This window comes from Balaenoptera borealis, assembly GCF_965194805.1.
Source record: "Balaenoptera borealis genome assembly, chromosome: 15".
NCBI classification, from domain to species: domain Eukaryota; kingdom Metazoa; phylum Chordata; class Mammalia; order Artiodactyla; family Balaenopteridae; genus Balaenoptera; species Balaenoptera borealis.
The window spans coordinates 12,883,281-12,907,184 of NC_138871.1; the positions used below are offsets into that span (position 1 = coordinate 12,883,281).

Genomic DNA, 23,904 nt, shown 5'->3' on the forward strand with positions numbered 1-23,904 from the left:
AGACGATTTAATTTTATTTATTTTTTATACAGCAGGTTCTTAGTAGTTATCTTTTTTATACATATTAGTGTGTATATGTCAGTTCATCTCACCACCACCCCCCCCCGCCACCTTCCCCACCTTGGTGTCCATACGTTTGTTCTCTACATCTGTGTCTCTATTTCTGCCTTGCAAACCGGTTCATCTGTGCCATATTTCTAGATTCCACATATATGCGTTAATATACGATATTTGTTTTTCTCTTTCTGACTTACTTCACTCTGTATAACAGTCTCTAGGTCCATCCACGTCTCTACAAATGACCCAATTTCGTTCCTTTTTATGGCTGAGTAATATTCCATTGTATATATGTACCACATCTTCTTTATCCATTCGTCTGTTGATGGGCATAGAGCTTGCTTCCATGACCTGGCTATTGTAAATAGTGCTGCAGTGAACATTGGGGTGCATGTGTCTTTTTGAACTATGATTTTCTCAGGGTATATGCCCAGTAGTGGGATTGCTGCGTCATATGGTAATTCTGTTTTTGGTTTTTTAAGGAACCTCCATACTGTTCTCCATAGAATTCCCTTTTCTTTCTTTCTCCTCTCTGCCCTTTTACAAATTGATCTGATCCGAATCAATGATACATAAATCTGTGGTCTTCCTTAGATCTTCAGATTCATAATCAAGCCTTTTTTTTTTTTAAACTAAAATGACCATCGAATAATAGTCTCAGGATACACTGTTGAAAGGGAACTCAGTTATCTGCTCACTTTTCTGACCCCAGACTTTTAAAATTGACTACAAATCACACTGAAAAAAGAATTTGTGCATAAGTATCAAGGCAGGCTGTAAGCCAAAATAAACATGCTTTAGGTGAGTAATGGATTATCCTTCCTGTCTATAATTGTCTTTTTTTTTTTTAATTTTTTTAAATTTTTGGCTGCGTTGGGTCTCCATTGCTGTGCACAGGCTTTTCTCTAGTTGCCGCGAGTGGGGTCTACTCTTCGTTGCGGTGCATGGGCTTCTCATTGCCGTGGCTCCTCTTGTTGCAGAGCATGGGCTCTAGGTGCACGGGCTTCAGTAGTTGTGACTCGCGGGCTCTAGAGCGCAGGCTCAGTAGTTGTGGCACATGGGCTTAGCTGCTCCGCAGCATGTGGACTCTTCCCGGACCAGGGCTCGAACCTGTGTCCCCTGCATTAGCAGGCAGATTCTTAACCACTGCGCCACCAGGGAAGCCCCTATAATTGTCTTTTTAGCTTAACTGACACCTGGACTCTGGATATGATATGTGACAGGATTGAGGAAACGGTTCTGTATTCACAGTCCTGGGCACAGAAGGCAACCTGTCTTTATCAGCTGCTGTGAGCTGTGGCTTCCACATGGTCCTTCATTTCCTAAATACTGCCTGGAAACTCCATCTGCTTTTTTTTCTTTTTTTGTAATAGAGGAGCTGCCTGTACATTTTTATTACAAAACGTTTTAAAATACAGAAAGGAGAGCTGGTAGGTTTCAGAACTAAATGTGAGAGGGGAGATTAATTTTTAATTTTTTTCACCCTGCTCTGTTACTAACCATTTTATTTAAAAGGTTTCCTAGAATAAAGCAGAAAAAGTGCTGCGAAAAATGTTTTAATCTAACTGGAAAAGGATATCTGCCGCTCTCATGTGGTTTATAACGTTGAAAACTTAGATTGTATTTCTTTAAGGTTTAGGTGATATGTCAAAGTTATATAGTTAGTAATTTTTGGCACTATATTTGTTTGGATTTGGGGCATGGCTAGTCTTGTGACAGGTTTAAATAAAGGAAGTTTGATTCGAAGATTTACTTAGTAGGTGAGGACTAAGAAGTAAAGTCCAATTAGTATGTTTGTTTTTCAACAAGAATATATGCTTCTTTGAGTGAGAGCATGTATTTTAGGAAGAGGATTCTTGGTTACATCAAAAGAGCAGATTTAACCCAATCACGTTTTTAACTTTGTGACTTTTTTTCCCCACAACAGGAAATGTACAATTTTAAAATAAGCAGTTGTTACTGTAGAAACCATTTAATTGATACAGTGTTCTACTGTCACCTGCGTGTTTCACCTGGGAAATTTATACAGGCATTAAGACCCCTTAAAAGTTACTGTATGAAGGAATTCAGCATTTACCTATCAGACTCAGATAAACTTAATTGTAAATAGCCAGGTATTCTGGGTGACAGAAGTCAGAGCAAACAAAATTTTTTAAAAATTGAGTATTCATTGTGGCCTAAGGTCATTTCTGCTCAGTTAAGGGCAAAATCAAAGCAGTAACAGGATATGTGGCATCTTGATGAGACTTCTGGAAGGAATAAAAGCTGCACATTATAGTCATATAGGAGTTGCCACTTATGCAGACATATAGCTAACAGAACGATAGAGTTAAAAACCCCTGAAATTTATGCTTCAGAATTCTGTCCAAAACCTCTTATTTTGGTGCCTTAGGCAAGTCGCATCTTTTCACATCTTTCTTAGCCTCTTTTTTGTTTTTGTTTTATGTGAATAGTAGTATCTGCCCTAGCAAGATTTATTCATTCAACAAACATTTATTACATTTTATTAGGGGCTCTGCACTGTTAGATGCTGAGGGTAGATAAATGGGCCACTGGGCTGTCCTTGAGTCCCAGGTCTGAGAGGGAGATACATGTGTTAAAGAATTAGCTGTACTAGAATGGATGAAAAGTGACATAAGAGGAGTTTGAGAGTGAAGAGAATGGAGACGTCAAGTGAGTGAGTCCTTGAAAGTGAAGTGTCAAGGACAGTCTCAGCTGCAGGGATGACGTGAGCAAGGGCTCAGAGCAGTGGTTTCTGAGCCAGGGCTCCTAGACCCCTATGCACCTGCCTATGCGGGATCCATGAGATTGTCCTTATTTTCCAAATAACCTAATGGAAATTGGACATTCACTGAGGAGAAGGCTAATTAAAAAGTCAAGTTTCTCGGTTTTGAACCAAACTTAATTAGTAATTTTAGCTACTTCTTTCCAGAAGTCTTGAATATTTTGATTGGTACTTAAATAGTTCCTCTAAAGATGGGGGGAATTCATTAGAAGTGATGTTTTAGGGGCACACGAAATCATTGAAGACATGCGACAAAAACCAAATTAACAAGGGAACTTTGTTCAAAAGGTTAGAAACCTAGGTTATGCCAGATTATGTGCCATACCAAGCAGTGTGGCCTTTATTCAGTGGGCACAGGGAGCTTCGGAAGTTTATCAGATCTCTATTATAGAGACAAAACTGTTGGGGGGAAAAAAAAACAAAAAAAACAAAAAAACTGTCGGAAGAGCAAGGGGGATGAGACCAGGGGCAGAAAGTCTTTTTTTTTTTAATTAATTAATTAATTTATTTATTATTTTTGGCTGCATTGGGTCTTCATTGCTGCCCGTGGGCTTTCTCTAGTTGCAGCGAGCAGGGGCTACTCTTTGTTATGGCGTGCAGGCTGCTCATTGCGGTGGCTTCTCTTGTTGTGGAGCACGGGCTCTTGGTGCACAGGCTTCAGTAGTTATGCACGCGGGCTCAGTAGCTGTGGCTCACGGGCTCTAGAGTTGTGGCGCAGGGGCTTAGTTGCTCCGCAGCATGTGGGATCTTCCTGGACCAGGGACGAACCCGTGTCCCCTGCATTGGCAGGCAGATTTCCAACCACTGCGCCACCAGGGAAACCCGGCAGAATGTCTTTTGAAGATGTTCTAATGAGACATGTGAATCTGTTGTAGGACAAGGGCAGTGAGACTGAAGAAGAATGAAAAGATGTAAAGGAAGCTATAGAAATAGAACCCAGAGTGCATGACTGTCGTCTAAATGTAAAGGGTGAGGGAGGAGGCGGATCTGATTTCTGATTTAGATGTTCAGTGATGGGATGGATGCAGAAAGCTGGAAGAGAGAAGGGAAGTTTTCTGAAGGCTTTGTGGTGATGCCCTGCTGAAAATGCAGAACTAGTGTTCTTATATATACGTAAGACGTACGCACATTTTATTGTTGGATTTTTGTCTTTGTTTTGAAACTGAAAGTTAGAAGTTTACCGTTCTTCTCTGTATATACCTCTAGCACAAGTAACTACATATTCAGAAAAAATACAGCTTTTGTATTTGGTTATAAGTAGCTGTCAGATTACACATAGAGTAAGCGACGGGCTTTGGATAAAGCTGGAACTCCTCGGCCTGCTTGTTAGAGATTGAGAGCTGTCAGGATGGCAGGTGAGGAGGGGGCGAGGACTGAGCCGGAATGGGAGGCAGCCAGTGTCCCCGCTGCCCCTGCAGGAATGACCCTGATGAGGGGATGAACCTGGCCATCGGATGAGGTCATTGCAGACCTTTCTTGAGAGGAGCTTTGAAGAATGGCGTTATGGGTGAGAGAATAGTGCTTGCTGTTGAATCATCCAAACAAATGCCTTTGTAAACAGAAGCAATGTGTTAAGTGAGAGAAGTTTCAAAAGGGTTTGCTGACAGAGTTGATCAGTAGGCGGTCTTCATCCAGGTAATGGATTATTTTTTTTACTCCTAGGCAATAGCCCTTTGAGATAAATCACTCTTTGCCAGACTGACCTTATCCTGAGAGTCACCTCAGGTACTTGTTAAGCTATTGTCTCCCAACCCTGTTCTGGGGAGGGGACCTGTGAACCTTTACTGGTTTTTAACAAGCACTCCAGATTATTTTGATAATCAGGCAAATTTGAGTTATGCTGAGCTGAGTGAAATAGTCCTGTTTTACCCATGAAAAAGCAATTCGAATGGAGCTGGGAGCAGAACAAGATCAGAGCCATGGGGCTGGGCACACAGGGCTGACTTCAAAGCTCTGATTCTTTCCACAGGAAATGCTGCTTCTGCAGTTCCTTTGATCTTTAAATAAGTTAAGAGTGTTTCATCTTGCTCATAGAAACCTCCAAATAGGACGAGTGAGTGGATCGTGGGGAGATAAAGGGCCTTAGATTCTCCCTGGTTTTTGGTGGGGGGCGGTGGCAGGCTCATTATTCAGCTCTCACTGATGTTTGTTCTAAATGCCATATCTTATTGCCACCTCTGACTGTCCTGCATACACCCCGAGGACTTTGTTTTTCAGCAGTGTCTGTCTCCTTGATGCTTCTCTCACCCAACAGTATGTCAGAGCATCTCTCTCCAAGAATGTGGTAAGGTGTAACCGTCTAAATCGTTACATATCTCCTTGGCCGGTGCTGCTCAGTTCCAGCCACGGCAGAAGGGGAAACTCCCTTCCAGAGATGTGCTTGGGACAGAGCCCATAACTTGTAGCAGAGGAGAATGAAGAATTTTTTTTTTGATACCTGACAGGGTTTGTTATGGCAGTTTCTGTTATTCCCATTAAGAGAGGTGAAAAGAATTAAGGATGCGCCATTCAAATCAAAGAACCAGATTATACTAAATATCAGTAGCAGTTAAGAGGGTGATGTACTTAATTGTTCCTGCCCGCATGTTTGTCTTTCTTTCAATTATTGCTAGAATTCACACATGTTCTCTGAATATAGTAGTTCATCCTCTGAAAATATCTTGTTTATTTTAAAAAGCAGAATCTTTGACTCAGTTAAACGCACCTCACATTATAGGTTTTCAGTGATAGTTAGATATTAAACTCCAAATTACTTATTAAAATGTGTTTTATATATACATAAGACATATGCATACTTTATTGTTGGGTTTTTCTTTGTTTTGAAAATGAAAGTTAAAATTTTACCATTTTTCTCTGTATAAACCTCTAGCACAAATAACTACATATTCAGAAAAAGTGTAGCTTTTTCCTTGTTGTTGTTAACAGTGGAATGCCTAGCATGGTTAAATGAACAACATTGGTTCTGAATTTTAAAAAAATGGCATCTGAAGTGCTCCAATGGTCTCCTTAATTCTTCATGGGTTACACTTTGTGTATACTAAGTTTTGTCTCAATTAGAGGGTTTTTCATTCTACCATTTATTTATGGTTAATGATTGTTGAACAGAAAAATTGGATCTTTTTGCAGTGGGACTAGGAAAGAGTTGACTTGGCTCCGAACCTTTGATCTCTAACTGAATTAGAGTCTATTGCTTTTATTTGTAAATTGGCACATCTAAGGTATGAGGGTTTTTTTTGGAAATTTTATTGAAGTATAGTTGATATACAATGCTATATTAATTTCTTCTGTATAGCAAAGTGACTCAGATGTGTGTGTGTGTGTGTACATATATATACATACATATATGTATATATATGTATACACACGTATATATTCTTTTCATATTCTTTTCCATTCTGGTTTGTCAGGTATGAATTTTTTTATACCCTTCATTATAACATAATTTTTTGGCTTATAGCCTCCTCCTCATCCAACTCTCAGTAGATCTCTTTAGAATGCAGGGTAATGCATGGGGAAAGGAGTTGAGTTCCTTTTCTTTTGGTGTGTTATTGAAAATTACTAGTTTGTAGTGTGGCAAAAAGTGTTGATTTTCACAGTTTAGACTAAGAGTTACCATTTGAAAAATTCAAAGTGAGAATTAGTGTATAGTTGGGGAACTAAATTAACACTTTTACTCACTTGATAAGTTTATTCATTTGCTAAACAATTAAGTTCTTTGAAAGGTTTCAAATGAGTGTACTTGAACTGGTTTGTCTTAATCGACTTGTAGCTTTACTTTGAATTTGTATATATTGTATATGAAGTAGGATAGATAAAAGTTACATTTTATGACCTGAACCAGGAACATAACTATATGTGCTTGGAATTTGCATGGTCTTTCAGAAGCAGACAGATATACCTAACAAATTCCTAGAACAATTATTCAACAAATCCTTTCATTCCACAAATATTTATTGAGAGCTTGTCATGTATCTGGGGTATATGTTCCAGGATGCAAAGGAACAGTAGCTGCAAAGTCCCTGAGGAAAAATCATGCATGATGTGTTTGAGGAATTGGGGGTATCAGTCTGGGGATATTGATTTTGGATATGTGCACTTTGAGAAGCCTGTAGGACAATCTGAATCTGGCAGGCAATGGGACTTCCCTGGTGGCGCAGTGGTTAAGAATCTGCCTGTCAAGGCAGGGGACATGGGTTCGAGCCCTGGTCCATGAAGATCCCACATGCCGTGGAGCAGCTAAGCCCGTGCGCCACAACTACTGAGCCCACGTGCCACAACTACTGAAGCCCGTGCACCTAGACCCCATGCCCCACAACAAGAGAAGCCACTGCAATGAGAAGCCTGCGCACCGCAACAAAGAGTAGCCCCCGCTCGCCGCAAATAGAGAAAGCCCGCGTGCAGCAACGAAGACCCAACACAGCCAAAAATAAATAAATAAAATAAATAAATTTATTAGGAAAAAAAAATCTGGCAGGCAGTTACACATGTATGCCCAGAGTTCAGGGAAGGGGCCTGGAACCAGAGATACAAATTTGGAAGTTGCCAGTATATAGATGATATTTTCATCTATGAGACCACCAAAGAAAAGTACGTGTAGGTAGAGAATATTTTCAGAGATAGGAGAGTTGAAGAGGGACCAGCAAATGAAACTGAGACAAGGAAGCATAGAACTAAGAAAAAATAATCAGGAGAAGATGGTGCCCTGGAAGCCGCGTGAAGAGTGGTTGATAGAGGATAAACAACAGGGTCCTACTGTATAGCACAAGGAACTATATTCAATATCCTGTAATAAACCATATTGGAAAAGTATATGAAAAAGAACATACACACACACACACACGTATGTATAACTCAATCACTTTTTTGTACGCCAGAGACTAACACAACACTGTAAATCAGCTGTACTTAAAAAAAAAAAAAAAACTTAAGTGAAAAAACATCAATAAAGTAGGAAAAAAAAAGAGAGTAGTTGATGGAGAGCAGGAGAAGTAGCTGATCACATGCCGCTGGATGGTCAAGTGAATGGGATTTGTCTGTGTGAAGGTCAGTGGTGAGTCCCACAGGAGCCTGTTCATGAAGGGGTAGAGGGAAAAACTTGACTAGAAATAGTTCAGCACAGAAAGGGGGAGAGGATTTGGAGACACAGACTACATAACAACTCTTTCAAGGAGTTTTGTTCCAAAGGGGGGCGAGCGATGGATTGGAAGCTGGAGTGGGGAGAGTGGATCATTATATTTAATCTGGTTGGGTTTTTAAGTTGGGGGTATAATGGCAGGTTTGAAGGCTGAGAGGAATGCTGTGGTAGAGGGGGAATAATTGATGGGAGAGCAAGAGGAGAGGTTTTAGAGGAGTGAGTCCCTATGTATGCACAGGCAGATACCTATTGCCTAAGTGGAGTGTTGGTAGTGGATGGAGTCGTGGACAATTCACCTGCAGTAAGAGGAGGGGAGGTAGATTTCATGGGTCCAGGTGCTGATACATGGAGAGATGGGATGGTGGGATCTCTTTTGATTATTTCTGTTTTCCTTAGTAAACACCTATCTAGGAAGCATAGTCCCTCAGATGCACAAGCTTGGAAGAGCTAGGGTAGGAAGTTTGAGGGCAAAGGCAAAATGAAATAGTTAACCTAGGACAGTGGGAGAGTGGATAGACTAGGGAAACGTGTTATGATTGTGGAGCATCATTCGAGCCCTTTTGTGATGTTGATGGTCATGAGTAGAGTGACACCAGTCAGCATGGTTATATTTTTCTTCAACCGCACAGATGCAAGATTGAGTGAAGGCAGAAAATTGAACCAGGGTTGGAGTTTTGCTAGTTCAGTGTGAGATGTAAGAGAGCGGGTAGGGAGCTGAGGGCGTGAGCAAGGAAGTGCTTAACATGAAGGACTATGGGAACTTCCCTGGTGGTCTAGCGGTTAAGGCTCTGGGTTTCCACTGCAGGGGGCATGAGTTCGATCCCTGGTCGGGGAACTAAAATCCCGCATGCTGCACTGTGCAGCCAAAAAGTAAAAAAAAAAAAAAAAAAGGACTATGGAACTTAAACTGGATAAGAAAGAAGTGAAGGCATAATGGTAGTGAAGTTCAGGGGACCAGTGGTAGGATCAATGGCTGATAGGGTTCTGGTGGGGTCAGAGGTTTTTTGGAGTCAAGGAAGTAGAGGAGGTGAGCTGGAAAAGAGGGGTTGGTGACTGGGGTTGGAATGCTTGAAATTTCAGTGGGACAGGGAAGTTGTGATTGGTAATGACGAGGGCTTAGGGACTGAGGCGAGGTAGACAGATAATGAAAACCCACGGAACATGTTAATAGTGACAGTGAACCAGAGCCAAAATCCTCAAGGAATGGGGCTAGTGACCCAAGGGTCAGTAGACAATTATTAGGAGGAGTAATGGATGGAATGACCTGATCCTGAGGATTTTTAGAGAGGAGAGAAAGAAAATAGTTCAGAAATGGTAGCGAGGCGCGAGGAGTACGCCTACACCATCACTGGGCCTGGTAAGGGTTATGGAGAAGAAAATTCTCATAGCTTCTGAAGCAGCGTCCTCAGGGAGAGCCAGGTTTCTGTCAGAGCAAGAAGGTAAGTGAACGTTCAGGGGACGCTGTTTCAGGGCAAAGGCTTTAGGAGTTGGGGAAATGGAAGAGGACAGAGCAGGGCGTGTCGAATTCCATGTGGGGATTAGAGTGTGGGAAGGAGGGGTGACCTCGGAGTCTGGGGCTTTTCATAAGTGGAACAAACCCATAAAGGGCATAGTGCAGTTGTCCTGGAGGGCTCAAGACAGAGAGTGGTGGAAAGACTACAAGTGTCGTGAGGAGGTGCCCCCCCAGCTTACAGATAGAGGCCTGGGGAGAGGCTGGTTCCTTTTGAGTGTATGTCTTCGATATCTTTTTAACTCTGTCCTATGAATCTTTAAATTTACAGATCCTTAGTGATTATCAGCACTTTAGATGGCCGAATTGCTGCCTTGGATCCTGAGAACCATGGTAAAAAGCAGTGGGATTTGGACGTGGGATCTGGTTCCTTGGTGTCATCCAGCCTTAGCAAACCGGAGGTAAGAATTTTCTGTTATATGTTGACTGGAAAACTTAGTTAAAATCATCAATTGCTGCTATTAGTAGTAGGTATTTGCTTAGAGAGCTGTGGCTCAGGGTCCAATTGCCTAAGTGTAGCGCATGTCTGTCTCTGACAAGCTGTGTCCCCTTGGGGCATTTACTTAGCTTTTCTATTCCTCAGTTTCCCTCCTGTAAAATGAGGTGGGTAATGTCACCTACTTCTTAGGATTGTTTCGGGCATTGAATGAGTTAATGATATAAATGAGTAATTGAGGATACTATCTGCTGTATCAGTAAATCTCATTATCTGAGCTGTAACATGATCATAACTTCTTCCTATTATCAACCTCCTCCTCCTCATCATCACAGGGTCCCTAGAAATAATAAAACAAATATAAATAACTGTGTTTTAATAGTTAGGAATGCATGCTGCAAAATCCCATAAATTATTCACTACATTTTCCCTCAGTTGTAAATCCTAATTGTAAACATAATTCATCTGAAGTTTTCTTGGAGTGTAATTTTAGACAAGATGGATTATTTGCAAAAAAAGAGACCTTGCTTCCAAAACTACTCTGGCATATGACTCCAAAACTTGGGCAGGTGACTTAGCCCCTCAGAGCTTTAGTGTCACCATCAGTAAAGTAAGGACACTGCCCACCTTGATGAGGGGCAGGTTGGGGGCTGTGTTTATTTATTTTTTTAAATTAATTAATTAAGTTATTTATTTTTGGCTGCGTTGGGTCTTCGTTGCTGCGCACAGGCTTTCTCTAGTTGCAGAGAGCGGGGACTGCTCTTCGCTGCAGTGCACAGGCTTCTCATTGCAGTGGCCTCTCTTTGTTGTGGAGCACGGGCTCTAGGCACGCGGGCCCTAGAGCGCAGGCTCAGTAGTTGTGGCGCACGGGCCTAGTTGCTCCGCGGCATGTGGGATCTTCCCGGACCAGGGATCGAACCTGTGTACCCTGCATTGGCAGGCGGATTCTTAACCACTGCGCCACCAGGGAAGCCCAGGGCTGTGTTTAAATGAGGGAAGTCTAGACTCCCCTCATTTAAATACAGCCCCCAACCTGACCTTTTGTCTAGACTCTGATAGATTAAATCTCTCTCCTTTTCTGGAGCTTTACCCTCTTGTTTAAATCATTTAAAATAAGTCCCTCTTTTGAGTTATGACTGCTGACATGGAAGCAGTCACCTGTCTTCCAGAATACCTTCAGCCTTCTACCTTGTCCCTATGGGATACTCCCTAGGGTACTCTTTTTTTTTTCCCTTTCATCATCAGTCTTTCCCTTTCAAAAAGCTTCTTAGCTGGTATCAAGTTTGGAAAAGACAAAACCTAACATGAGGGGCTTGAGAATGACCTGATGAGTGGCGATGGAATTTTCTGATGGGAAAACTGCTCCCAGTGACCCCGCTGCTGTCTAGAAAACCCAGCCTGGATTCCTTTCTGGGGCACCCGGGCAGGTGCTTAGGGCGATGGCGCTGCCCAGCCTCCACACTCGCTGTGTGCTAAGCCTTGACTAGACTTTCCGAGTGCCTGTTGCTTACCGGACAGTGTACCGGAAACATCTGTTGAGAATTGTGAACTTGTGAATTATTAATATAAATAACACTTTGGTCGTAAATTGCCTTAAAAAGTTTGAATTGGATGTCATAGTCAAATGAATTACTATTCAGACCTGAATATTCATTTATTTGTGTCCTCCTGAGATTATGCTTGGGTATGCACATTTTGCTTTATTTTCAAACTAGACATGAAAGGTGATGAGCAAAATCAGAAGATTGTAAGCTGTTTACATCTGAGGTAATATTATAGTGTGTTGTAGTGGTGCAAAGCATGTGTGTTTCTATACACTAAAATATGCACACTCACAAAAACATAAATTGCATGATATGACAAAGAGTCGTAATAACCTGAGTGCCATTGAGCGTGTTTAAATTATAAGCAGCTAGTCGAGCTTGAAGATTTTCTTACAATAGCAATTATATTAGCTGTTTTTTAAACTACAGTTCAATATTCTCACCATCCCCAGTCCTTACCATTTTCTGTGGTTTGTTAGGGCTCTCTTGTTTTAAGTGTCCTCCTTCCCACTCACCCCCAACCCTTGATCCTTTGGGTAGAATGCTTTGAAATATTGAATTGCAAGCATATTTTAAAAGTTTGTGTCACCTTTACACAATAAATGAAAAGCTCACTGACCACTTTCCATTTCAGAAAAAGAATTCTGAGACCTCTTTGCATTATCTCGGTTTTTTTTGTTTTGTTTTGTTTTGTTTATATATAAATTTATTTTATCTATTTATTTTGGCCGCTTTTGTTCTTTGTTGTGGTGCACGGGCTTCTCATTGCGGTGGCTTCTCTTACAGAGCATGGCTGTAGGCGCGCAGGCTTCAGTAGTTGTGGCTCGCGGGCTCTAGAGTGCAGGCTCAGTAGTTGTGGCTCGCGGGGTTGGTTGCCCAGCGGCATGTGGGATTTTCCTGGACCAGGGCTCGAACCCGTGTCCCCTGCATTGGCAGGCAGATTCTTAACCACTGCGCCACCAGGGAAGCCCCTATGTAGGTTTTAATTTCCTACTTTACACACAAAAAAATTTACTAGATCACTACTGCCCCAAGTTCTTGGGACCATTTCTTGAGACTGTGTGTTTACTGTGTAGATATGCTAATGACAGCATTGTTCCCAGAGCTGTAATATACACAGTGTACTTTACACACACTGTAATCCTCACAGCCATCCTCCTGAGGTTGATATGCTGGTGTCATTTTACAGAAGAGGAATACGAAGCTCAGAGAAGTTATTTGCTTGAAGTCACAGACCGACTAGATGGTAGAGCTGGGATTAAACCAGGCTTGCCTGACTGTACTCCACTCCACCTGCTCTGGAGCCCTTTCTGCATCTTGTATGTTCCTCCCGTTTACAACTCAGGCTGTTCATCCAGTACAGTGAATCTCAAACTTTATGGTTTCAGGACTCTTTACATTCTTAAAAATTAAGAAGAGATCCAAAGAGCTTTCTTCCCCATGGGTTATATCTATCTAAACTTAAGCCATATTAAAAATTAAAACAGAAATTTTAAAAACACTTATTATTAGATTATTTTTAAGAATGAACCCCGTTGCATTGCACGTAGCATAAATAATACATTTTTATGAAGAATAAGTGGGGACTTCCCTGGCGGTCCAGTGGTTAAGAATTCACCTTCCAGTGCAGGAAGTGTGGGTTCGATCTCTGGTCAGGGAGCTAAGATCCCACATGCCTTGGGGCCAGAAAACCAGAACGGAAGCAATATTGTAACAAATTCAATGAAGACTTGAAAAATGGTCCACATCAAAAAATCTTTAGGAAAAAAAAAAAAGAAAAAGTGTATTCCCCCAAAAAATAATTTAATGAGAAAAGTGGCATTGTTTTATATTTTTGCAAATCTCTTTAATTTCCAGTTTAATAGAAGACAACTTGATTTTCCTGTATGCTTCTGCATTCGATATGTTGCATTGTTGTTTTGGTTGAACTGTATGAAGAATAAAATCCATATGTAGGTGGAGAAAGGGAGTATTTTAGTAGCCTTTTCAGTTGATTGTGATCATTCTTTTTTGGTTCTACACGAGAACAAGTGGAAGTTTCTGAAAGGTTAGTTGCACCGTGGAATCTGAAACCATATCAATGAACAGTTGTACTCTGTACCAGTAACATCCATTGGTCTGTCTTGCCTTTTACTCGTGCGTGATTTTCTAACATCATTTGGAAAATATTGATTCATTGAGTTACACAGATCTTCCAAATGTTGACATATTTCCTTATAGAATATTTTGTAAACTCAAATTTTTTGCTGTCACCACTGATCTCATCAGAAAAGTCTTCCAGTACTGGGAAGCTGTCAAGCTCACATGGGTAGATACAGCTATTCCAAAATTCTAATTTTCGCTTGAAAACTTGGATTTTATCATTAACACAGTCAGTTGTTTTCCTTGAAGTGAGAGGTTCACTTTATTTTTGAGAAAACGTCTGCCGAATACCCAAGTCTCATCACTGTAGCTTTTCTCTCAATTTTTCAAGTAAAAATGGAGCTTTGTGAGCAATGCCGCTAGTTTCAGATCAAAACTCAGTCACACAAGTGCTTTTCCTCAAAACATGCTTCCGTTCATGGCAGAAGTCCTTAATGCACACCTCCTGGTTAGTCGGGCAGAATAGTAAAAAGATACGTACTCAGGTCACAATTTAATGAAATTAATTTTTACTGTTTCATCAGAACATTCTCGAGGGAAACTTTTTTCTTCTTTTTTTTGCTGTGAGTGTGTGACTGTGAAGATGCCAGGACTATGAGTTTGGTACCTTATTCATGCTTTAGTCACCGTTGCTTTTATACCATCAATGCAAATAGCACCCCAGGGAAAGGCAAATAGCACCTTCTTATGAAAACCATTTGACCCTCTGCACCTCAAACAGAGTCCACAGACCACATTTTGAGAACGACTGATCTAGTATATAATAGAAATATCACCATTATGAGAGTATTCGTAAGGTTATAAACATTAACAAGGAGAGAGGACTGTATTTCGAGCTTGGGTCACCTGTTATTCAGCAAGGTGTGTATCGCTCAGTATCTAGAAGTTATGTTCGGAAGCTGGACAAAACACCACCAAAAGAGGAACAAAAACTGCTATTTGAAATGCCCCGGATTGGATGCAATAATACCCTTCTAAATGCATCTGATAGACAATTTTATGACGGTCCCTAACTTTTTGGGAGAAACAGTTAATTTTCTCTGTCTGAAGCTCAGCGTTTGCTAGGACAGGTAGTGTGCAGAGAGCTGGGTACAGCAGGCAGGAACTGGTGGGGAGATGTAACAGGAGCCACTCAGGTGACAAGTGGAGGCTCCATTTGGAGACTCCTCTATTAGAATGTCAGTTTCTCCACCCTTTCATCAAGAGTGGTACAAAGATGAAACCAATTAAACCCAGAAGGCCAGGGAAGATGTATTCTCTGTGCAGTGATGCTTAAAGTGACTTATCTAATGAGAAGCTGAAGGCTAAATGATTTGATAGACTGTATAATAATTTTTAAGTTATTAATGATAGAGGAATTGGTTATGGATCACGTGTACTTTTGCTAGAATAATAAAGTAAAAGCATCACAGGAACTTTGTAGGCCGTGTGGTGTGGAGGAGGCACTGGGATTCAGAGGCTTCAGTTCTAGTCATGGTGCTGCTGTTAACTGGCTGTGTGACCCGGCTAATTATTCCAGTAGAGCTTTAATTTCCTTCTCTGTAAACTTATGAATTGAACTAAACTTCTTCTCCTTGTTTTTTAAAATTTTTTGGCTGCACTGTGCAGCATGTGGGATCTTAGTGCCTTGACCAGGGATCGAACCCACGCCCCTTGCAGCGGAAGCGCGGAGTTTTAATCACTGGACCACCAGGGACTAAATTTCTAAAGATTGTCCTTAACTTCAGGACTCAGGTACCATCAAATACATGAAACACTCATATAAATTATCTAGAGGAATTTTTTAACTTCCCCTTTTACTACATTTAAGGATTCTTTTAAAAATGGCACAAATTCATTACCATTAGGTACATATCTCATTGCCTCTCAGCCTGCTTTCATGATGTCCTTAACCTTTTCTGATCAAAAAGCATATAAAATAGTTTATTGTGTTGCTTTAGTCATGTTTTGATTATGTTAAGGAAAAAATAAGTTCCCAAAGGATAAGAGAGATTGACAGTTCCATTAAAAGCAAGTGTTTCACATTATTTTTAGAATGCATTGTATGCTGCAGGAAGGTTGAGGTGCCATGGGACACAGATCTGACTTGCCACTCTTTCCTCTTGACTAGGTATTTATAAGCTTCCTCAAAAGAATACTGATATAAACCAAGCTAAAACTGTGTGTGTGTGTGTGTGTGTGTGTGTGTGTGTGTGTTAGAATAAATGATGAACCTAAGGTTTACTCTGTTACCTTTAACATGTGCCCCTAGGTTCTAAATCTGATACTTTTGATTGTAGCTAAGAATTTTGTTTTTAATTTTCAGAAGGACCACCTAAGGTAAAATCTGATTTGCTTTCCACTGTTAATTTATATGCAGATTCAACCTTGAAAAAGCACTAAGGAGATTTGGCAGTGGTTCCTCATTGATTGTCTTAAAATTCTGTTTTGTGACATATTAGCATAGGTTTTCTTTGGGGTCTCTGGGTGGCATTTGGATCACAGTTCACCAAATCTAAGTAGACATAATATCCTTGAACTGTCTACTTCTCTGTGTCTTGGAACACATTTATAAATACGAAGACCTTCTTCCTTATCTGTGTTTAGAATGCATATTATAATTGTGTATATATAACTAGTCTGTCCTTAGACAATACCTTTACCTTTTCTTTATTTAGAGATACCATATTTGTTTTTTTTGTTTCAGTTTTCTGTTAAAATGTCCTTTTTTTTTTTTTTTTTTTTTTTCCTCTTAAAAAGAACAAACAACTCTCTCATAAGTCTATAGTTAGAGTTTGGGGTTTTGTTTTATTTTATTTTAGGCATGTTTCTCCCCAAGGGACACACCGCCTTTCTGTTTCAGGCAGGTGCAGAAACAGACAACTATGAAAGCTGAAGCTTTCCAGCCTGCGCACTGCAGAGTCAGCCTGCAGTCACGAAGAAGGGCCTTCATAGGTTGGGGGGGATCTTTTGGAAAGAGTACATTTTTAACGGCTACTTGATTTGTTTACCAAGGGTTCATTAGTAGACCATTTTGAGTATTGCTTTATTAAAAGAGGATCTGTAATCTGTTTTATAGATAGTCTAATTTATACTGAAAGATGTCTGGTCATTTGGCAGTTTTTCATTTGTACATAAACTAGCACAATTTGAGCCTTAGATGAACACCGTCTAAGATGGTGGTTTATTTGGAAAAGTCACTGTCAATCACGGAGCAAGCCAATATTTAAATAATTGCTTAGGTTAATTGCTTTTCTTTTAATTATAGAAATGAAACAGTTTTTTGTTTTAATTTTGTTTTATTAATCCCTTAGCATGGCTGAAAACAGTGCTGTGAACTAAATCGATTTATTCCAGCACGCGTGTTGCCAAGTGAGAAATTGGTTTGACTCTGTTTTGTAGGAAATTGACTTCTCGTGCACATTATTTATCTCCTTTATGAATGTACAGTAATCTAAGTGAAGGCAAAGATAGGTACTTAAATCTGTATTTTTCACCGTGAATGCAAAAAGTATACTTCAAAAGTTAACCTGGTAGTTTTCCTTGAGGTATTTTGTTTTGTAGGTTGACTATAGGTTAAGGAAAGAAAGAATGAAATAATAATTATCTACTTGGTATCTCACTGCTCTTGGTCAATAATTCAAAATCTTTGATGATCATAAATACCAACTCACTTCAGGATTTCTTTTTTCTTTTGCATTTCCTTTCTTTTTTTTTTTTTTAACCTACATTTCCTTTTAAGCATATCACATGGGATGCCTTCTTCGACTAATATCCAGATCTACTGAAAGATCTCATAATCCCTCATGTTTAGATCACGTAACTACTTGTTAACCATGATGCCTCCTCCTTAGTCTTTGAGGTATGATTTCTGGGAACATTTTACTTTCAGCAGATAAGCTTCCTTTACTTTCCCCGTTATGGTAATTTCAATGTTTTCCTTGAAATTTAGGGAAATGTTTAAAAAATTGTTTCCTCAACACAACAATGTTGGAACAGCTTTTTTTTTTTTTTTTCTCTCATAAAGTCACAAATAGTCAATTTTGTCAACTAGTAGTCTGGTCAGTTGCTCACTTTAGTTTATTAAGAGTTACCATTTTGTGTTCGATATATAGTGTAACATTTTTGAAGAATTAAAATATACAAAAGTATGCCTGTTAACTTCTCTTTAATATTGTTTATCTTTTTGGTCAATAAAGTACTTTATGAACCTTCAGAACCTCTATATTCAAAGGAGAATTTTAGGGCTGATAGAGATTTCTGGCGAGTCAAAGACTGGTCACAGTTTGATGTATTTAATTCTTATATCGAACTCATCTTTATATAGTTTTAAGACTTTGTTTTTAGATGGGTGTTGTGAATTCAGGATTGGGAAAGAGATACAGTTGGCTCTCGGACAACGTTGGGGATAGGGGTGCCAACCCTTCATGCAGTGGAAGATCCTACATAACTTCTCCGTGGGCCTCTGTATCCACGGTTCCATGTTCGCAAATTCAACCATGGATCGTGGAGTACTGGAGTATGTATTTAGTGACAAAAATTCACTTGTAAGTGGATTCATGCAGTGCAAATGCACATTCAAGGGCCAACTGTTATTGACATGGCATAATTAAGCTTTCTGCTCTCTCCCTGAATTTACTTTTGGAGCGACTATTTGAATTCTAAAAGCTTTTTTGCAATATGTGAAGTGTAGTGTTAACGAACCATAGTCATTTCTGAAGTTTCCTTATGGAGACTAAAAGAAGGCTCATGATGAATTTATAGATAGTCAGATTAAGAGTTTGTATTTTCGTTTTTAACTTTTTTCTTTAACAAGTATATGTATATATGCACTCACACACGATTACCTTAGAGGTTCAAAATAGCAGCCCTGGATCATTACATCTACTTAACAAGTATTGCTTGACTAGCACTTTATAGTTTGCAAAGTGACATCAAATCCATTCTTATTTATTCCTTAACATAGCCTTATAAAATACTCTTATTAACCCCCATTTTCCAGATGAGAAAATTGGGGCTCAAAATGGTTCAGAGGTTTGTCTGATGTAGTAAAGCAGAGACTCAACCCTAGATCCTTGTGCTTATTTCTTGCCCCCTTTCCAATATTTCATGCCTTTTGAAATAACCTCAATACTTACCGATGTGTTTGCATTTTCTGTTCTAATGATTCTTAATGTGCTTTATCAGGAATAATCACTCAAAGACCTCATATGGAGAGCAGACTTAGCATGGCGTTCAGCACATTGTGAGCACTTAACTGCTTCTTTTCTAAACTTAGTTTTTAAATTTATTTATTTACTTACGGCTGTGTTGCGTCTTCGTTTCTGTGCGAGGGCTTTCTCTAGTTGTGGCGAGCGGGGGCCACTCTTCATCGCGGTGCGTGGGCCTCTCACTATCGTGGCCTCTCTTGTTGCGGAGCACAGGCTCCAGACGCGCAGGCTCAGCAGTTGTGGCTCACGGGCCCAGTTGCTCCGCGGCATGTGGGATCTTCCCAGACCAGGGCTCGAACCCGTGTCCCCCGCATTGGCAGGCAGATTCTCAAGCACTGCGTCACCAGGGAAGCCCTTAACTGCTTCTTAACCCTAGTGGGAGACTCAAAGGTACTTGAACTTAACACATCCAAAACTGAACTGGTCTTTAAGGGGGCAGGGGATCCTGCAGGGCTGTGCGCTGGGGTACGGCAATGCCCAGGACAGATGACATCCTTGCCATCATGGAACTTACATGACACTATGTGGGGCCAGATGGGGAGCCAGATACGAAATGATTATAGTGTCAGTATCATGATTGAGTTGTGGTAACTGTCACAAGGACGGGTAGAACTAAGAGAGACTTAGCAAGGATACCTGACCTCCCAAGCTGGGAAGTCAGAGAAGGCTTCTCAGAAGAAATTATGTTTATTACGGCTGAGATCCTATGAGGAGAAAGAGCTGCAAGAAATGGGTAGAGAGGCTGGGAAGGACTGCTCTGGGAGAGGAAACAGCTGGCATCAAGGCCTTGCAGCAGGAATGATCAGTCTGGAAGAAAGCAGGTGAATCCCTGAAATCCTACTGAAATCAGTCTCTCCTGTACTCTACTGACTACTGACGACATATATAGGCAGTCTCTACTGACCGTAGAGAATGGACTGGGAGAGGAAGAAGAGCAGAAGCGGGGAGACTAGTTAAGAGGCCAGTCTAGTACAGATGGGGATGATAAGGTGACCGAGGAAGTGAGTGAAGTAAAGTGACGGATTGAAGAGAACCCGAGGGCCCGGGTTCAATCCCTGGTCAGGGAACTACGATCCCACAAGCCGCTGGTGCGGCCAAAAAAATATAAATAAATAAAAGTGTCCTCCGAGACTGCTCCCCGGCCCCTTTAAAAAAAAGAAAAAAAGAAAAGGAACAGGTGTAGAGAGGGAGAACATGAATTTGTTTAGATGCGGTGAGTGCCGAGTGACCTTGAGTGCACTCCAAGCAGAGATGTTAAGAAAGCCTGTGCATATGTGGGTCTGGTGCTCTCAGAGGAAAAGTCTGGACTGAAGAGAAAAGTTAGAAGTGTTAGTGTCCTGGGAACTGAGAGGAGCAATCACCGGGAAGGAGAGTAGGGTGAGAAGATGACCTCCAACCAAACTTTCAGAATCCCTAACATTTAAAAAAAAATTTTTAGAGGGATATTTATTTATTTATCTATCTATCTATCTGTCTATTTATTTATTTATGGCTGCGTTGGTTCTTGACTGCCGCGCGGGCTTTCTCTAGTTGTGGTGAGCGGGGGCTCCTCTTCGTTGCGGTGCGCGGGCTTCTCATTGCGGTGGCTTCTCTTGTCGCAGAGCACAGGCTTCAGTAGTTGTGGCGCACGGGCTTAGTTGCTCCGCGGCATGTGGGATCTTCCCGGACCAGGGCTCGAACCCATGTCTCCTGCATTGGCAGGCGGATTCTTGACCACTGCGCCACCAGGGACGTCCCTCCCTAACATTTTAAAATTCAGGTAGAGAGTGATGAGTCAGAGAGAAGAAAGGGTTTCAAGGAGAGATTGGCTTTAGTAGGATTTTAGGGATTTTCCTGCTTTCTTCCACATTTCCCCAATGGTTAGTTGGTGTGAATTCTTTATAAATATTTTCTAAATATAGATACTTAACAATGCAGATGCCTCATTCAGAGAACCCTGTGATTCATCAAAGTCTCATTGAAAGTCTTACAGCAAAAGAAAATGTTAAAAACCCTTTCTGTTTTGACTCTGGAAGGATTGAGGGGGACAGGGGAAGGAGTGAGGAAAGCAGGAGGCCTGTGGATCCCCAGAGTGGTAGAAACATTCATTAGTAGTTTAGGGACCAGAGACATACCTTTTCAAAAAGCTGTGGAGAGTGCTTTTGAGGATCCAGTGCAGTAAGTTAATTTGAGGAATTTTGTAAAAGAGTAGGGTGTTAGTTTTTGTCCAAGGTCACATTAGTGAGTGGCTGGTGGAGTCAGGGATCCAGGGATGGGGCTGGATGAGCCGCGGTCACCTCCCCGTGGACACGTTTCCATTTCATAAGTTGGATGCCTGCTGTTGCCTCGCCCTACCTCGGTTTCCAAAACAGCTAGCATGGCAAGGAAAGTAATTGTTCTGGGCAAAGGGGATTTCCAGGTACCAAAAAAAGTCAACAATGTAACACTTTCAGTGAACTGTTTTTCATGTATTTTACATCTTCCCAATCTTGGTGACTTTTATCTTTTAACTAATTCCTTGAGGTCATCATTGGAAGCATCATTTGTTGTATTATACCAGAGATGCTTGGAGTTCCTGAGGTAGGACGGAGAAAGGGTGTCCCTTTCATGAAGACTCTAGAGTAGTTGGTTTTTTTCCATCCTTTTCCCAGATAGTCTGTGTCCATTTTTCCTTATCTCTGTCTCATGAATCTGCATCTTTCCACATGCTTTTTCACCCTGTTTCTTCCCCCTTCCTCCCTTTTAACTCTTACTGCTGCTTAGCTTGTACTTGGGACTTGGCTTTTATAACTGTCAGGGCCAGTGTGATCCTTTTCCCTCTCTCTTGGTTAGGGTACACACTGGATACAACTTTGTGGATTTGAAAGTGTTTAATGTGAGTCACTACTTGAGAAAACGCTAGTGTATACAAATCCAGCTTCCAAAGCCAAATGAGGAAAGTTCTTCTTTATAGAAAAATTCTAGCTAATAAATGTGGAAAGAATGATAGAATTAGAAGTCATTATTTTATTGAAGTAGTAGATCATCAATTGATACTAAAATGGTGAAAAGTTGGTGGGACACTTTAAAATGGAGGGATCAGCCTGACCCCCTTGAATCCACTGATTAATAGTAACAAATACGACAACTCAGGGGTTGGCAACCTTTTTCTGTAAAGGGCTAGATAGTAAATATCTTGGGCTTTGCGGGCCATACGGTCTCTGTAGTTGTAGTGGGAAAGCAGTCATAGACAATACAGAAATGAATAAGCATACCTGTGTTCCAATAAAACTTTGCTTACAGAAACACGCACTGGGTCAGATTTGGCCCGTGAGCTGTCGTTTGCTGACCTCTGTTACAATAGGAAGTATATAGCACCACCTGTGAAGTAGTCTTGTCCAAAAAAATCAAACCTGCATCAGATCAAAGCTCCAGTTCTAATTACACTTTTCTAGGAAATACCGGGAATAAAGGAACAAGTTAAGTGACATGCAAAATCCAAACTGTGGGACATTCTGTAGGGTGAATAATCTGGTTTCTCAAGTAAATCAATGCATGGAAAAAGGAGCGAAAGGGGCCCTTATAGGGGAAAAAAAGAATCAAATATAATACGTGGAGTTTAAATTCCTTGTTGAAGCAAACCAATTATATAGTATGTCTTGCAATATCAGGGAAATTTGAATATTAGATGATTTTAAGGAATTACTCTTAATTCTGTTAGACGTAACATTGGCATGGTAGTTACTTCTCAGCAATGAATACTGAAGTATGTATAGGTGAAATGACATGATGCCTGTGACTGACTTTAAAATACTCTCATTAACAAATATATGTAGTGGATGGGTGGAGAGTCGCAAAATGTCGATGATTGTTGAAACTGGGTGACAGATACATAGGGGTTTATTATATTCATCTCTTTACATTTTATGTTTCAAAACTTTCGTATTAAGTTAAAATAAAGTTGAATATACCCCCTAAAGTGTATGTGTTGATGGTGGGAGGTTGGGGATGGGTGGGTGGGGAGGTGGTTGCATAGAAAAAGAAGGAAGAACTGAATGAAAAAATATTTTTGCATATTAGAAGAATTTTTGTTTTTATTACTGGTTATATTCATTTTAGTAGTAGTACTTTCTTTATTTTCTCAGTTGAAGTTCCTTCTGCCACTTGAAAATAGAGTTCTTATCTCACATTCTGATTTCAAATAGAGTCCTTGATTACATGTGCCACTGGTGTTCATTATGCCAGTTGGAGTTTGTTCAGAAATGGTAATTGAATTACTTTACTAAACTGCTTTGTGATTGCGTGGTTAAAGACCTTGATTGGATCTTAGGTACCGAGTTTGCCAGCTGATGTGACAAACCTTTTATTTTGCAATTATTAACAGGAAAAGACAAATAGAGGAAAAAACCCCAAATAGCAAGCATTTGTATTTTTAAAATGACTGAAGTGGGAAGCAAGTCACATAATTAATTTGAAATGCAGAGCAGCAAATCAGGACAAATAGCTGCTTCCAGAGACAAATCAGTGGAATGTGAAAATGCATCACCATAACCTACATTTTTTTATACCAAGAGATTTGCAGTTGACTCTACGGGTGACTCATTCCTATGCTGGGAGGGTGAGGTAATGCTCTTCTGAGGGGTGATGTCATCTCTCTACCTGAACTGCAGGCATATATCTCTTCTTGTGGCTCTCAAGGAAAACACACCATCTGCTTTCACAGATGCAGCCTGAAAGACTTCACAACGATTGGTGCAGAGGTTAGCAGCCGTGGGTATGAGTCATAAGCAGCCAGTTAGTGAAGAGCAGCTATTTAAAAGTGAACTTTAAAATCAGAGTCCAGGAATATGACATGATTGGGTATTGAATCATAATGCTTTTTTGTTTTGGGTTTTGCACTCTTCTTTTAAAATAAGGCCGTTTTTCTCAACATGGTCAATCACGTGAAATCTTCTTGGTTGTTTAAGCCATATTTTTAATTGCAGATAAGTTTGCTTTCTTTTACATTTGGAAGCAATGATGAATTTTAGCTCCTATCTGTTTGATGGATTTTCTGGTTTGTTTTTGTGTTGGGGGGATTGGGGACGGTTGCACTTAGAAGCCATTGTGTTCCCTAAGGACCTGCTACTTCTTTAGGGGAAAAGAAGTT

The 23,904-nt window shown here is 40.5% G+C and overlaps 1 protein-coding gene across 5 annotated transcripts in view; it reads left to right on the plus strand.

Annotated features, from left to right (window-relative positions):
- The window catches only part of EIF2AK3 (eukaryotic translation initiation factor 2 alpha kinase 3), a 74,106-nt gene that overhangs the window by 8,337 nt on the left and 41,865 nt on the right, over window positions 1–23,904 (plus strand). For all 5 annotated transcript variants that reach the window (XM_082357824.1, XM_082357825.1, XM_082357823.1 and 2 more), the window contains exon 2: window positions 9,758–9,887. In XM_082357824.1, the coding sequence (XP_082213950.1) occupies window positions 9,758–9,887 (130 nt within the window). The remainder of the gene's footprint in view (window positions 1–9,757; window positions 9,888–23,904) is intronic.